We start from the raw sequence: 14,604 nt of genomic DNA on the forward strand, positions 1-14,604 counted from the left end.
TGCTTATGCTGTGTCTATTCTCTCCGTGTGTAAGAAACATGCACTATTGGTGCCTAAATTTGAATCTGACATGTGCATGACGGATTATTGCACTTCTGCTTTAGCTGTGCACTGTGCATTTTGTGTCAGAGGGAAGACTGGACTGTCGCTGAATATGGTAAACCTGTTATATATGCGAGAAGTGCACAAGCTCTAAGAAACTTAGTGGTGAAAGCGATTTAGCAAATGTAAATCACAATCACAGGAAGTGAAGTCATAATAAGCAATGCCATACCCTTATAATATTTCTGACGTATAATGTGGAACGGACCTATTTGATAAAAACATGTTAACTTAATCATGCACAAATGTGAATAGAATACATTTTGGTCTATTTTACTTTTATATAAATACAATCTGTGTTTTTCACATTTCAGTGTGTAGCTGAGCACAGAAATGGCTGAAAGGGACACTGGCCCACATGCATCAATGTCGTCTTTTGCGATTTCTAAATTGCGATAAATAGCGATTCGCAATTTAGAAATCGCAAAAGGCTATGCATGATTATTTTTTACATTTGTATGCAATTCGGTAGAAATCGCTATTTTTATCGAATCGCATAAAAAATGCGATTTTCAAATTGCGAATTCGCAATTCCCATTCATTCCTATGGGCCAAAAGGCCCATAGGAATGAATGGGAATTGCGAATTCGCAATTTGAAAATCGCAAATCCTGATTGCATTTCAAGGGTGGTGAGGGGGGTTCAAATGAACCCCCCCTGCACCCATGAAATGCTGTTTTCGCATCATGTTGCACACACACATGTCCTAAGGACATGTGTGTCCGTAACATGAATGTTAAAAAAATGCATTTTCAGCGTGATTTTCACTTTTTGCAAATTTACCGAGAAGTTCAACTACTCGGTAAATTTATCCCTCTAATTGCGAATTCGCAATTTGAAAAGTATTCATGCATTGCTTTTAAGAAATCGCAAATTTGCGATTTCTTAAAAGCAATCGCATTTTTAGAAATCGCAAAAATGTTGCGATTTCTAAAAATGCTTGATGCATTCCAAAAAGCATTTTTGGAATCGCAAACGGACGATTTTAAGGAATCGCACCGTTTGCGACTCCAAAAATGCTTGATGCATGTGGGCCACTATTTTTAGTAAATGTGTGGAACTCGGATTTACATTTTAAACTGGGTTTGTAGAATAGACAGAATATGCTTGGTGTACTGTTTTCAAACAGTAACATTTATGGTTCACAGCACGCCTGCATCCTGAAAGTTCCCTTTGTCCCGCTTCAAAGCACAAATGCACTCTTTGCAGTTCTTTAGGTCATAGAAGGGTTAATGGTGTGAATTTCCTTGTTACTTCTTCAATAACACACTCAAAGATATTACTCCAGCGGGGCAGGTTACACACCCACAATGTTTGTAAATGCAAGCAGGTGGAGCGCTGGGGCACAAGGTGACACCAGCAGCATTTCATCATGAGGGCGGGGGAGGGTCGTCCCCCACCTCTCTGCTGCAGTGGCGCTAAAAGTGAAAAATGGCAGCGTGTTCTCCCCTGCTGCTCATTGGCATCAGAGGAGGACTGAAACAGGGCTGACTGGATGCTCCAAAGTGCACGTCTTTTCGGCCGACTGTCTTGTATCAGCTAAAGTGACATGCGCACTTTGAAGTTCTCCACCCAGCTGTCGGGGACCGAGGAGGACGACAGACATGGAGCACGCAATGTAAGTGACTTTATTTTTTATTATTTGCCACTCACCTTGCCTGAATGCATGCACCCACCCACCACTTAGTTGCCCGCCCACTGATGCATAAACTTGCCAGCTGCCCTTGGTGACCCCTCTAGGCCTCAGGTAAGGGAAATGAAGTTCCCTCTCTAAAAAGAGTGGTGGCACACCGTCCATCCGTGTCCACTCAGTACTTGACTTATTCTGATGCTGTTTATGATGTATATGCTCTCTCTGTCTTACTCGAGGTTAATGCTGTAAAAAACCCAACAACATTGACTTTGTCACTGCTTCTTTTCCGTTTTTCTAGGTTAGAGATCGTGTTGTCCATCATATTGTAAAGCAATGTCCAAAACTGGAAGGACTGACTATCAGCTCGTGCTCCCAAGTGACTGATGTAAGCCTGGTCGAGATAAGCACTTATCTGCCCACAGTTCGGTGAGTGATATATAATTTGCAAATATAAACATTGTTTCCATCCTGGGAGAAAGTGTGGAGAATAGCATGTACGTACACAATTTTATATTTGTATATCCGCAACACACATTATTAGTGGGAAGTGTCTGCTGTAAACAATGTGTGTGAAAAATTACATTTACAGGGCACAAACCTAATCAGGCTACACTTTTCACATTTCTAAGGTCATTGTTATGAGTAGCATTGAGTTGTGCAAAAGTAACATTTGTTATTAACTCTGCTATGAAACTACAAAAGAGCAATAGCAAGCAAGAATGGAAAACAATGGCATTACTAATATCCATATAAGGTCTTGAAGAGCTTTAGTCAAATCCAATGCTCACAAGCAGTAACAATGTCATTTGTACTTATTTTTTCTCATGGGTGTAAATATTTACTATAACGTTTAAAAACAAGCATCAGCCATGCCAGTTGGTCTGGCTTTAATGTTCTGTACTCAGAAGGGCATACAACTCATCCTGCATATGCCTGGCCACAACTCTAACCCTTAACTTCCACAGGCCCACTGCTCATCGTGTATACTTGCATGTGTCCACCACTCATCCTACACGCATATATTTCTCCCCATTCCCTCATGATGCCATGGATTAGACACATGAACCTTTTTATTGGCTGAACCTGAAAACAGAACAAGGCTAATGTGTTATGTCTCACTAAAAATACCTCCTAAAACTTAGCTATAGTCACTAGTATTATATAGGCTTGCGAGCTTGCCTAGTTTCCCCTGGTTTCCCTGCAACCAGAACACTTCTATGCAGAGGTGCATGTCATAGCCCTTTGATTTAGAGGGCTTCAATTTGTTTTCTTAGTAATCACTACCCTGCTGCTTTCTGTAGTTGGTGTACCACAAAAGCTTGAAGCCCCCCTGCAGATTGTGGTATGGTGCCGTTGTGCTGCCCATATCATACAGATATTCCTTGGCCTTGGGCTTCATGGGGGCCACCTTGAAATGTTGGGGCCTCCCTGGAGGGGTGACCCCCCGTTCTGCAGGGGTCTATGTTTTTACTCCTGGGCCTTTTCGAGGTGTCATCCTACCATGTGGTACCCATGCCTGTTGAAGTGAAGATGCAGACAAAGTAATAGAAATATACTTCCACTTTATTCAATCAACTGTAAACAGGAACTCCCTCGCCTATTCTTCCATCCACTCTAACTGTCATTTCTGGAATCTGGTGATCTCACAACCACTGGTCACCATGACAACCAGAACGACATACAGAAACTGAACTGAGGTGGAAGGTACTCCTTAGACTACACAATATCCATCTGAGGTAAACATGAAGACATGCAGGTATTAATCTGAAGTGATTATTTTAATGAATTGGTCCCCAACAACCAGGACATTCGTCCAAAACAGGTGAGAAGCACACACTGAAACTGTCTCAATCAAATATATAGCAACCAAACTTTTTAGAACAAAGCAAGCATGAGTAGCACGAGGTGGAATAAAGGAAAGAAAATGCCTCGCACTGCTGCACTTAGAGCAAATAACAAAGCACCACACACCTCCTCCATCTAATATATAAATGAAAGATGAAAAATAGAAAGAGAGACAAAAGAAAGAAGAGAAACATTTGAAAACGGAATCAAAAACAGTTAGACAAGGTACGTTAAGCAAATGTTTTTAAACAAGGGAAAATAATCAATCTACTGGATAAAATAAATGCACCCAGAATGGGTAGTGCTGAAATGGTAAAGGGAAAACAAAAAGAGGTCTGTAGTCATAGTATAACATAAGCAGAAGCTATTAAAACATAACAAAATGATCAAAATTCTTAGACAAGCTAATATCTCTTCTACTGCATTCTGAATTTGCAACTACTTACCCCAAACAAGGCTCACTTATGGATTTATAAATGTCAACACTGGCTTCTTTGCCAGACTCATCCAAACTCAGAGTTACACAATCATCTGCAAAAGAATCAATGGCTTTAGACATTACTTGAGTTCCAGAAGCAAGATTTTGTTTAGAGGAGTACCCACTTGAGGATGAATGAGATTTCGCCACATAAACTGAAAGGATAAAAATCCAGCACAAACATTTTATCCAACACAATCCTATGAACTTTAGAAAGTCTATTAAGACTCCACCAAGAATTGTTGAGTTTGGCAGAAGTTTTTAACTTTACAAGAAAAGGCAATTTGAGTCTAACAAAATCACTTACATATAAATTTACAGCCCTATCATCCTGAAGAACAGTTGTTTCAAAATGGACCACCTTAGCAACAAATGTGTTCCTTTTAGAAGATTGAGGACATCATTTAGAGGCTTGATGGTTGAACACATTGTTACGAGCCTTATCATACATGTCCTCAAGATCTACCACAGCTAAATTCTCTTTAAGCCTAGAAAGTGTAAAACTCAAAAGTGGCATTCTTCCCATTATTATGAAAAAGGAGAAAAACCTGTGATAGAACGAGAAGTTGTATTATAAGCCCACATTTTCTCTGAAGCATTTTTTTTACTTCCACCCTATTGGCCTGTGCAGTTTGAATGGATTTTTCTATGGCTCTATTACATATCTCGACAAGACCATTCATATGTGGTGAGTATAATGCAGTTTTGATGTTTCTAATACCTCTAGCAGGAAAAAAACATACAAAGTCATTCAAAGTGAACTGCACACAATTGTCCGAAACAATGCAAACAGGTAACCCTTGTTTACGAAAACAATCTTTATGAAAATCTGTTATCACCGTGCTAGTGGGTTGAGAAATCAACTTGTACTGAAAAATGTACAGTGGCGAACAGAGGGTTGAAGCAGAGACCTGTCAATATACTATATGGAAGGTAAATACTGGTGCTGGAAACCATGGAGTACACTCTTCTCTACCCCATATTTGGAAAAAGCTACAAACCAACATAACATGCAAAGTGGTTCCGCACTCAATAAAGGCGTCTGTAGGTTCCAAATGGAGGATAGTCTTTATATGCACGTCGAAGAATTTCCAATGCAATGTAGTTTCTTTTTTTCAAACAAGTTCTTTATTAGAATTTCTTTCATGTAAAGACAAGTCAGGCAGATAAAATCCAGTAGACTATTTTGAAAAATAGTAAACTAGTACAATAACATACAACTTACAGGATGAAATATTTTTATAAGGACAAGTAAATACACAGTCAACTTCTGCCAAGTGCTATCAGGAAATTCAGACACACTATAACCAAACACGAAAGTCATGAAAGATATGTCTGAATTGGCACATAAAGAACATTGCTTGACAAATTAGTACATTTGACAATCCATGTACGGCCACTAAAGTCCTCTCTAGCTCTTTTTTAGTGCCAGTTTCACCCAAATGCCTCTCATTGCACAGTTCTAAAATGGTATGTCTGAATTTTGTTGGGGGTACAATGCGATCATCTTTCGTAACAATGCCTTTAAAAATAGACACATCATCCTTAACCTTCCCAAAAACTTGCATTTGAGATGATAACCATTTCTCCCTTGGCCAACCTTTATTTGTAAATTCAACAATTTATAACAAGTCCTTGGCCTGTTGAGTAGCTTTCAACCAACTCTCCATGGGCACTTTTCCAGACCATTCATTCACCCCAAACATCTTCCACAGAAGCAACAACACACTTTTCTACCAATTCCAAAAGATCCACGGGGCAAGCTCGAAAAGCAATCAGCAACTACATTACAAGAACCTGGTACATTATTGGCCATGAAGTTGTATTCATACATCTTTGAAAGAATTCAGACTAAATGAGCTGAAGCCTTACCAGTGTCATTACCATTTAAGAATGCAAAAGGGATTTGTGAACAGTCTTCACATGGAAGCTTTTTTTCCCACAGGTAAGTCTTAAAATGTTCAATACCCCAAACACAAGCTAAAGATTCACATTCTATAGTAGAGTTTTTATTTGCTGCTACAGAAAGAGGCCTAGAGTTAAATGCAATGGTTTTTCAGTATTGTTAGTCTTCTGGCTCAACATAACTCCTTAACCATCTAAACTGGAATCGACATTCAACACACTCTGTTCCTTGTAATTAAAAGGAGACAAAGGGGCAGCATTGATAATGGAAGACTTGATTTTCTCAAAAGCATTCTGTTGTTCATTTGGCCAATAAAAAACGCTCACCCTTCTTGAGTAAAACTCTGAGTAGTGCAGCAATCTTAGAAAATTGGTTTACAAATTTAGAATAGAACTCACAAAGTCCTAAAAATGATCTTAACTGAGCCTTGACTTTTGGAGCAGGTGTGGCCTCGATGGAATCAAGTGGTTTGTGTTTAGGACAAATATCTTTACTAGAAATAACATGGCCTGGATAATCAACCTCTTGAGTAAGAACCTTACATTTCTCCATCTGCAGAGTCATCCCTTTGTCATGTATAACCTGCAATACATTGGATAACCTGGCATTATGTGTCTCCACATTATCAGCAAAAATCAAGATGAAAAATGGACTCTGTAGATGCTAATCTGAATGTACCTAATAGCTCTGTCATGGGTAATACAAGCGGTTAGGTGCCCACAATCCTCTTCCAACTCTTTCTGATGGTAGGTAGACTTGAGATCCAGATAGTAAAGTATTTGGCTCCACTAATATGCACAAGTAATTCTTGGATCGTTTCCCTCAAGTTGTCAGCCGTCCCTTCGCCTTAGTCCCTGCTGTAATGGACACCGCCACTCGATCTGGTCCTGTCTCTCGCCGCCACGGCCGGTTTGGGCTACTCAGACTTATGAGTGTACACTAGTACGTGTAATCATTAGGGTATTGTAGATATTGTTTATATGTATATTTGTATGTCGGTTTGTGAAATTTATATATGTATTATTATTTGTGTTTTTTTATTAATTTATGTAAAATCAATTGATGTGTCAGAGACCTGCCCAATGGTATGTGTATATAATTGAATCATTGGTATTTGTCACCATAAAAATTATTGAGAACGTCAGGGTAATTAATGGTGCCTCAGACGGAAATAAATGAGTGATTCATTCCTACATACTCCTTCGTTTTTCATCCTTTATATGTTCCATGCCCATGTATAGGAGGGTCATTTGGGCGTACCCCCCTGGTTGTACCCCAGATTATTGTGTCTAAGTAGCTGCTCTTGTATTTTTTATTAAAGCAGTGCATAATAATTTGATCGCATAAGTACTGCTCATTATTAGATCCAAAATCACAGTTAGCAGCTAATACCCTTAAAGCTCAATAGGTTCTGTTGCCATTTGATGTCTGGAACTAAAATTAAATAGTTTCATGACCATATGTGGTTCCACCGTAAAATGTAACTTCGGCCTGTCCATTGCCTCTGTATATTCATCATAATCTTCAACACCTTGAGGTGCAGGAAGACTCAGCAAATGATCAAATATCTTCTGTGCCAATGAAATTGAGTAAAAGACCTTTCTTCCTTGCCATGCTAAAGGAATTGCCATCAATAGCCACCATAAAGTTATTAAAAAGCCATACCCACTTGCTCCACGTAAATACCTTAAAACGCCCCCAAAAAGTATAAAACAGTAATTATGCACCCTGAAGAGTTTTCAGGCTGTCTGTGATTCCTGACAAGGTTATAGAGGAATGCGGAGTAAATACCAATAGCAATTAAACACTTGAGACAAACCAAAACCAAAACATAAATGGCAGCGTGTAGAGGATGTTCAAGTCAGGTGGCTCGCGGCAGGAAGTGACTTGAGGCACCATTTAACAGGAAGGTGGGACATAGGAGACTTAAAAGCAAGGTTGCTCACAGACAAGATTTACACAGCAGGGGGTTTGCGCAGCCGACGATACGTCAGTAGGAGGTGACAACATCAGCAGCCAGTGCAGCTTACCAGAGTTAGCCGATAGATCAGATTACAAATAAAATGCAACAGAAGAAAGGATGAAAATGGCCCCACAAGTTGGCTGCAGCATAAAGTCCGTGGTGACAGGTAATGAGATGTGTCGAAGTGGAGCAAAAAGCAGATGATCTCCAAGTGGACCGATCTGGTAGTGGTAAAACCACAGTTGGTGACCAAATAGTCATCACCAAAAATGAAGTAATGCGTAATGAAGTAATGAGTAGTGCAAGGTGGAACAAAGGAAAGAAAACGCCTTGCACTACTTCACGTGGAACAAAGAACAAAACACCACATCATCACAATTTAAACATGTTATGAAAGAAACTACACCTGTGTTTAAATAATCTGGGCTTCAGTGCCTTGTGGAGTTGATAGAGCGCGCAGGTCACCCGGGTCACTAATTTACCAATTTCCACGCACTGGGCCCTGGCTTGCATATGATGACTGAGTTTGCATGAACCGGGTGAATCTTTCCACGCTACTATGAGTAATTCAGGGGGTGACTCTCTCACCACTTACTATACATGTACCTGACTTACCACAGGCACATTACTCCTGATGGATCAGGATTCTAGCAGTGGACAGGTAACAAGATTCCTAAAAGGGAGTAGAATACCTTACACATTCAGTACATTTAATAATACTTGTGATGTATAATGACCACAGACACCTGATGGGTTTTCAAAGCTTTATGTAAAATAAGTTTAGAAAGAATATGCCATGATTATAAGGCAGATACAAATCAGTACATCAATAATCAAGATTAAAGCCAAAATGTAACTATGGATTAGGGCAAGCACCATAGAGTACTAAGGAACACTACAGGGTATGAGCATTAGGGAACATGCTATTCAGTACGAATTTAAACTAAGGCAAGGGACGTGAGAAGGACCTAATATGTGTACTAATATTCTTAATCAAGTTCCTAAACTTTATGCTATTCTTACTAAGTTCACTGCAACCATACTAAAGGGAAGGGATAATGGAACAAGCTAAAATAAGCAGTCAATTTTAATAATATCCTATAGGTAGGGAAAGAAGCGGCGGAACCTTACTAATAAACAATTGCATAAAAGTTACTTTCAAAAAGGTGATAGAAAATTATCACAGGCAAGAGTGCTTTATTAAGAAGAGGAAAGGTAAGAGTATAGTCAGACGAACACCCACAATTATATTTACCTAGGACGGGAGTGAGAAACCAACCCTGGCCACGGGTCAGCTTGGGAAAAGGCGAGGACAAGGACCCTCAAGGATTCAGAATGCCAGTAGGCGAGCAGGTACAGCTCATGGACAGTCAGGACAGGATACCCCTCAGGATTTGGGTCAGGACTGGGCTCACCAAAGGGCACGACCAACACCTGCAGCCTCGGATGCAACGCCTGCGTTACCCCCTCTCTGCATGGAATCCGCCAGTAACCCCGATTGGGTTTTCGAATCTCCCAGCAGAAGTGCTCCGCCAGCACTTAGGACTAATTTCCACCCCTTGGAGTTTGTGGAAAGTACGGACAGAGTGCTCCGCAGCGCTCTGTATCAATCACCTATAGAGTTCGTAGGGTCAGTGACAGGTCTGCTACTCGGACAAGTCGGACAATTTCTCTAAGCTGAACTAGACTAGTTATACTATTCTGGGACCCCCAGACCACCCACAAATGTTGCAAGTGACAAGGTCCCAACTTATGATTGGTCAGGAGAGGTGGTTAGGTCATTGTCACCACCTATAATTCTGTGTTCCCATATTAAATATTCAAATGACATTACCCACCCCTTAGAGTTCCGTTCCCAGGCATACGTGTGGAAGAGGACAATGGAGTATACAGTAGAAAGAAACAAATGTTGCATTTCAGGTGAAATTCAGCTTCTCCTCTCTGGGTTATGAGGCAGGTTCCCAGGAGCATCTCGGCTTCGGTAGCCAGCTGGCTGAGTTCCACGGATGCAAGGCCCGGTCCTTATGTCATGTGACCAGGTCCACACAGGCTTCTAAAATGGCGCAGCTCCCCAACTCCCAGGCCCCCGGATATGCGGTACATGAAAAGTAAGCGAAAACAAATTAGAATCACACGAAAAATGAATACACTGTATACCATGAAAAAGCTTCACTGCACCCCTTACTTTATAATATCTATAGCATTAAAGGTTAGTGCGGGAAAGACAGATATGCAGAAGCAGCATGAGCTAGCAGAGAGCATGGTTAAAGACAAGCGGCCATTTTTAGCAGTAATGCGCATGAGCGAAAACATCCCTCCAAATTGCGAGTGCGTCACATCACGTGGGTATGACTGACTCATGCGCAGACTGGATTTCGGCGAAGCAGCCATTTTGTAATACGCAAGCATGGTTAAGATGAAAAGACACATAGGCAAGCCTCCTGGGGACACCCGTGTGTTGGGAAAAAGGCAAGATAAATGACAGACAGGTTGAAATAATATTATTACGAGTTAGGCGAGGTTCATGAGTGAGAGCAAGTCGCTTTAAGTGTGAATCCTTGCTCCATCAATCCCCTCTTTGATGATATTTACTATCATCACTATAAATGGAAACAGATGCCAACTTCAGTCTTGCATATCATTCATCTCAATCTCCACAAACTTGTTGTTGAGCTTTCTTTCCGCATCCTTATTAGGGTGAAAGCTTTTAGCTCTCTTGTAGATTTCGTTTTTCAATTCTTCTAATTCTAGCTCATCAACATTTCTTTTCACTCCTCTCTTATTCACAGTGTACTTCTTTTTGCATTTTTGACATTTACAACAGATAAATATGATCAGTACAACCACACCTATTCCAGCTATTGGCATCAGTATTTTCCATAAAAGACTTTTACCTAAGTTAGAGAACCAACTACCTACAGAGGAGAGACCATCATTCAGTCTCTTCCAGGCACTATCAACCTCTAATGGTTTGAGTTCTTTTTCCAGATTAGTTATGTTCCTTACATATTTCTTCATTTCGATACTTTTGTCAGGAATGTAGGTGCAACAATGTTGCGCCTTCAGCATCCTGCAGACTCCGCCCTCTTTTGCCAATAAGGTGTCAAGAGCAAGGCGATTCTGTAAAACCATTGATCTGATCGCAACCATTTCAGTATTGACCAGCAGGAATCCAGCAGCAGTGTCAGTTGATAACCGATCTACTACTGTAGACAATTTGCAGATTCGATGAGTATTCAGAACTACCCCCATTCCAGGTATCAGTGCACTAAATATATCACCTATAATTTCTCCTACACTCTCACGCTTACTACGCGCTAAGCCATTAGTTTCTTCATTGCTTCCAGCAGCGTCGTTCACATGGTATATTTTCGGGAAAACAATGCCAAAGTAGCAGCTCCCATACCAGTGATCCGGCAATTTGAAATAAGCCTTGTTCCCACATATGTAATAAATTCCGGGAAACACAGGTTCTGACCCATTTTTGAAACCCCAACCTCCAATTACCTTGTAATTATGTTCACACTCGCTGGAACCGATGAATACATTGTTATAATAACTAGTCTTTTCTCTATGAAGACAGAGTTTCCCTTTCCGTTCAAAATCCAGTAACAAAGCAGGAGCAGCTTCGCCCTCTGAGGTGTTTTCCATCTTATCTGCCCACCTAGGGGTTCTATCCTTCTCGTCATTGGCCTTTTTCTGAAACTTTTCCCTCCTTCTCTCTGCCATTTTCAAAAACATATTTTCCTGCTCCTGCAAGGAACAGGTTAGATTAGCTTTTCTAGATTCATTTAAGTCTATGTCACCTATAGTCAGGAAATATTCTCCCATGTAACGGGTTACCTCGCTTCTAATATGTACAATGTTCAGGTTTCCTCGAACAGGAAGTTCTGAAAAGATTACGTCAGTGTTTGAGTAGTAGTACTGTAAAGTGCTTCTATAGAATAAGCTCGCTAATATACTACAGGAAATTCCGTAGGTCAGGGGTAAATGGTGATCTGTCACGCCTTCAGCTACTGAAGTGGGTAGCTTCATGCAGACATAACAATCTTCTATTTCCATAGATTCTACATAGTGCACTAAAAGGTTAGCAAAGACATTTAAATGTGTTTTATTTCTCATTTTGTGAAAATGTAGTCCACCCTCATCTGATGCTTCTAAATCAGGTCGTGTTTGTCTCAGTACAGCTGCATTATCACGTCTTTCTACACTTCGTGGTGTTTCTTCAGTCTGTACAGTTTCTGTGTCTAGAGTCTCTGGGTTAGTGGGATACAAGTTAGGGTCTTTACTTACCATAAAAGGTATAAAGACTGTTAATCCTATCCATATTACTATTAACATGGCTATACTACATAAGCATACCTTACAGCAGGTTTTACAACAGCTAAATTTGGATCTTCCATTTACACTTGAATCAGACATTGTAGCTTACAGGTGGCTTCTTTCCGACCCCTCTTTATTTCTTTACGCCAGAGTCTCCCTCAGGTTTGTTTCAAGGAGGGTCTTCGTCCGAACTTTGATCAGCAATTGACTCTTCGTCGCTCTTGCCACTGTGGTTGGGTTCGTCAATTTCTTCCAACACCAAGTAAGTCCATTCAGGGCTCCGATACAGTTTGTTTTGTCGTTTTACTCGTGAGCTTCGTCGGTTGGACTGGACTCGTGCTTCTTTTCTTTCACTGGCAGCCCTTTTTCGATCTTCTAGCTTTTCTTCTACTGTGTTTATTCTTAGTCTCAGTCTTTTTATGTATCGGGGTTCACTCTTTTTCTTGTGGCTTTTGGTGGTCGAGGAAACTTGACCTTCCTCGTGAACTCTCTTGTTTTCGCTTCGTTGTGGCACTCTTGTTTCAGCAGTGTCTATTTCCCTTCCTGTCTGACTAGTCCCAGGTCTTTCATAAGTTTCTTCTGCCTGGTCTCTAAGCTGGCCTTGTTCAGGTCTAATTTGTCTTTGCTCTTTATTTTCAGGTGATCTGGATTCTGCTTCCTGAACACGTTCGTCTATTTCTATCTGTTCCTGTTCATGCTCTTCAATCCCTTGATTTTCTTCCGCATGAACTTCAGCTTTAATCACTATCTGTCCCTTCCCAGCTTCTGGAGTTTCAGGAGGAGTGTCGATGACTTGGTCTGTCCCTACTTGGCCTATTTCCTGATCAGGTTTGATGTGAGTCTCGATGACCTGACCTTCGTCCTCTAGTTCTGTCTCACCTTCACTATCCCACTCACTATCTAGGTAAGAATATTTCCTGGTTCGTATTGGATCAAGAACCAGGTCGTTGGCAGGGAACCACTCCACGTCTTGACTTGTGCTCGGTAGTTCGATGTCAGCGAGATCTGGACCCTCTTCTGGAGTCTCCTCAGCTGTGCTACCTTCAGCTTCAGTCGCGTTTTCTCCGGTTACCCGCTTCGTGTGACTGGCATGGATCCACTTCGGTACGCCAGCACACTTCACAGCAGTTGTAGTGACAAGGATCGCTTGTCTTGCCTTTCCCCACTTTGGTCCAAGGCAACTCTTCCGGGTGTGTTTCTTTAACACCACCCAATCACCTGGTCTCAGGTTATGTGCTGGAGTTGTAGGCCATTCGACAGCAGTCTCTCCAATCTGGTGAGAGATAGAACGCACTTGGTCACCCAGCTGCTTGCAGTATTCTAGCACTAAATCATCAGAAATGCTAAGCAGTTTGTGTCCAGGTACCCATGCCTGTCGCATCACTCTTCCCATTAGTACTTCATGTGGGTTCAGGCCTGTTTTTCGGTTCGGAATACTTCTCAAACTCATCAGCACAAAGGGTAAAGCTTCTATCCAGTTCATTTTGGTGGAATCACACACTTTCGCAAGTCTGGATTTGATGGTGCCATTCACTTGTTCAACTATTCCAGAAGCCTCTGGATGATATGCACAGTGCAACCTTTGCTCCATTTTAAATGCTTTACAGAGTTCCTTGAGGATTTCGTTAGAAAAATGCCCACCTTGGTCTGTTTCAATAGTTTCTGGAATTCCAAATCTAGGTATCAACTCTCTAAGTAACAATTTGGCTACAGTTATAGCATCATTTTTCTTTGCTGGGTAGGCCTCCACCCATCTAGAAAATAGGCAAACTATGACCAGGACGTATCTGTATCCTTTGCACATGGGCAACTGGATAAAGTCCGCCTGCATCCTGACAAAGGGGCCTTCTGCTTTTCCAATCGTACTTTGTTCCACTACTGTCCTTTTTCCTGCGTTGAATTGCTGGCACACTAAACACCTTCGGCAAAGGTCCTCCGCTGTGCTCCTGAATTTTGAGTTATGAAATACTTTTTCAAACATACGACACATGGCATCCCTCCCAATATGTGTGTCCTCATGTATGATCCTCGTAAATGGGGCTACCAGACTGTCTGGTAATACAGGCACACCGGTTTGGCTAACCACAACACCATCTTCGTTCCTAATTCCACATTCATCCTTCTCCCATCTGTCCTTTTCTTTCCTATCTGTTGCCTGTTGTAATTCTCTCAATTCTTCCCATGTAGCTACACTCTCAAACACCATAAGTTGGCAGCTGCTTCCACCTCCCCACAATTTAATTTGGAGGGACATTTTGTATCGGGCACAGTATTGTGCTATTTGGTCAGCGTATCGGTTTCCGGCTGTCACATCATCATTTCCAGATCTGTGAGCCGCACACTTGACCAGAGCCA

The 14,604-nt window shown here is 41.2% G+C and overlaps 1 protein-coding gene across 1 annotated transcript in view; it reads left to right on the forward strand.

Annotated features, from left to right (window-relative positions):
- Positions 1–14,604, forward strand: part of LOC147727266 (uncharacterized) — a 734,797-nt gene that overhangs the window by 612,907 nt on the left and 107,286 nt on the right. The window contains exon 13 of the mRNA XM_086961322.1: positions 2,033–2,160. Coding sequence (XP_086817448.1) covers positions 2,033–2,160 — 128 coding nt within the window. The remainder of the gene's footprint in view (positions 1–2,032; positions 2,161–14,604) is intronic.

This window comes from Lissotriton vulgaris, chromosome 3_1 (assembly GCF_964263255.1).
Source record: "Lissotriton vulgaris chromosome 3_1, aLisVul1.2, whole genome shotgun sequence".
Taxonomy (NCBI): domain Eukaryota; kingdom Metazoa; phylum Chordata; class Amphibia; order Caudata; family Salamandridae; genus Lissotriton; species Lissotriton vulgaris.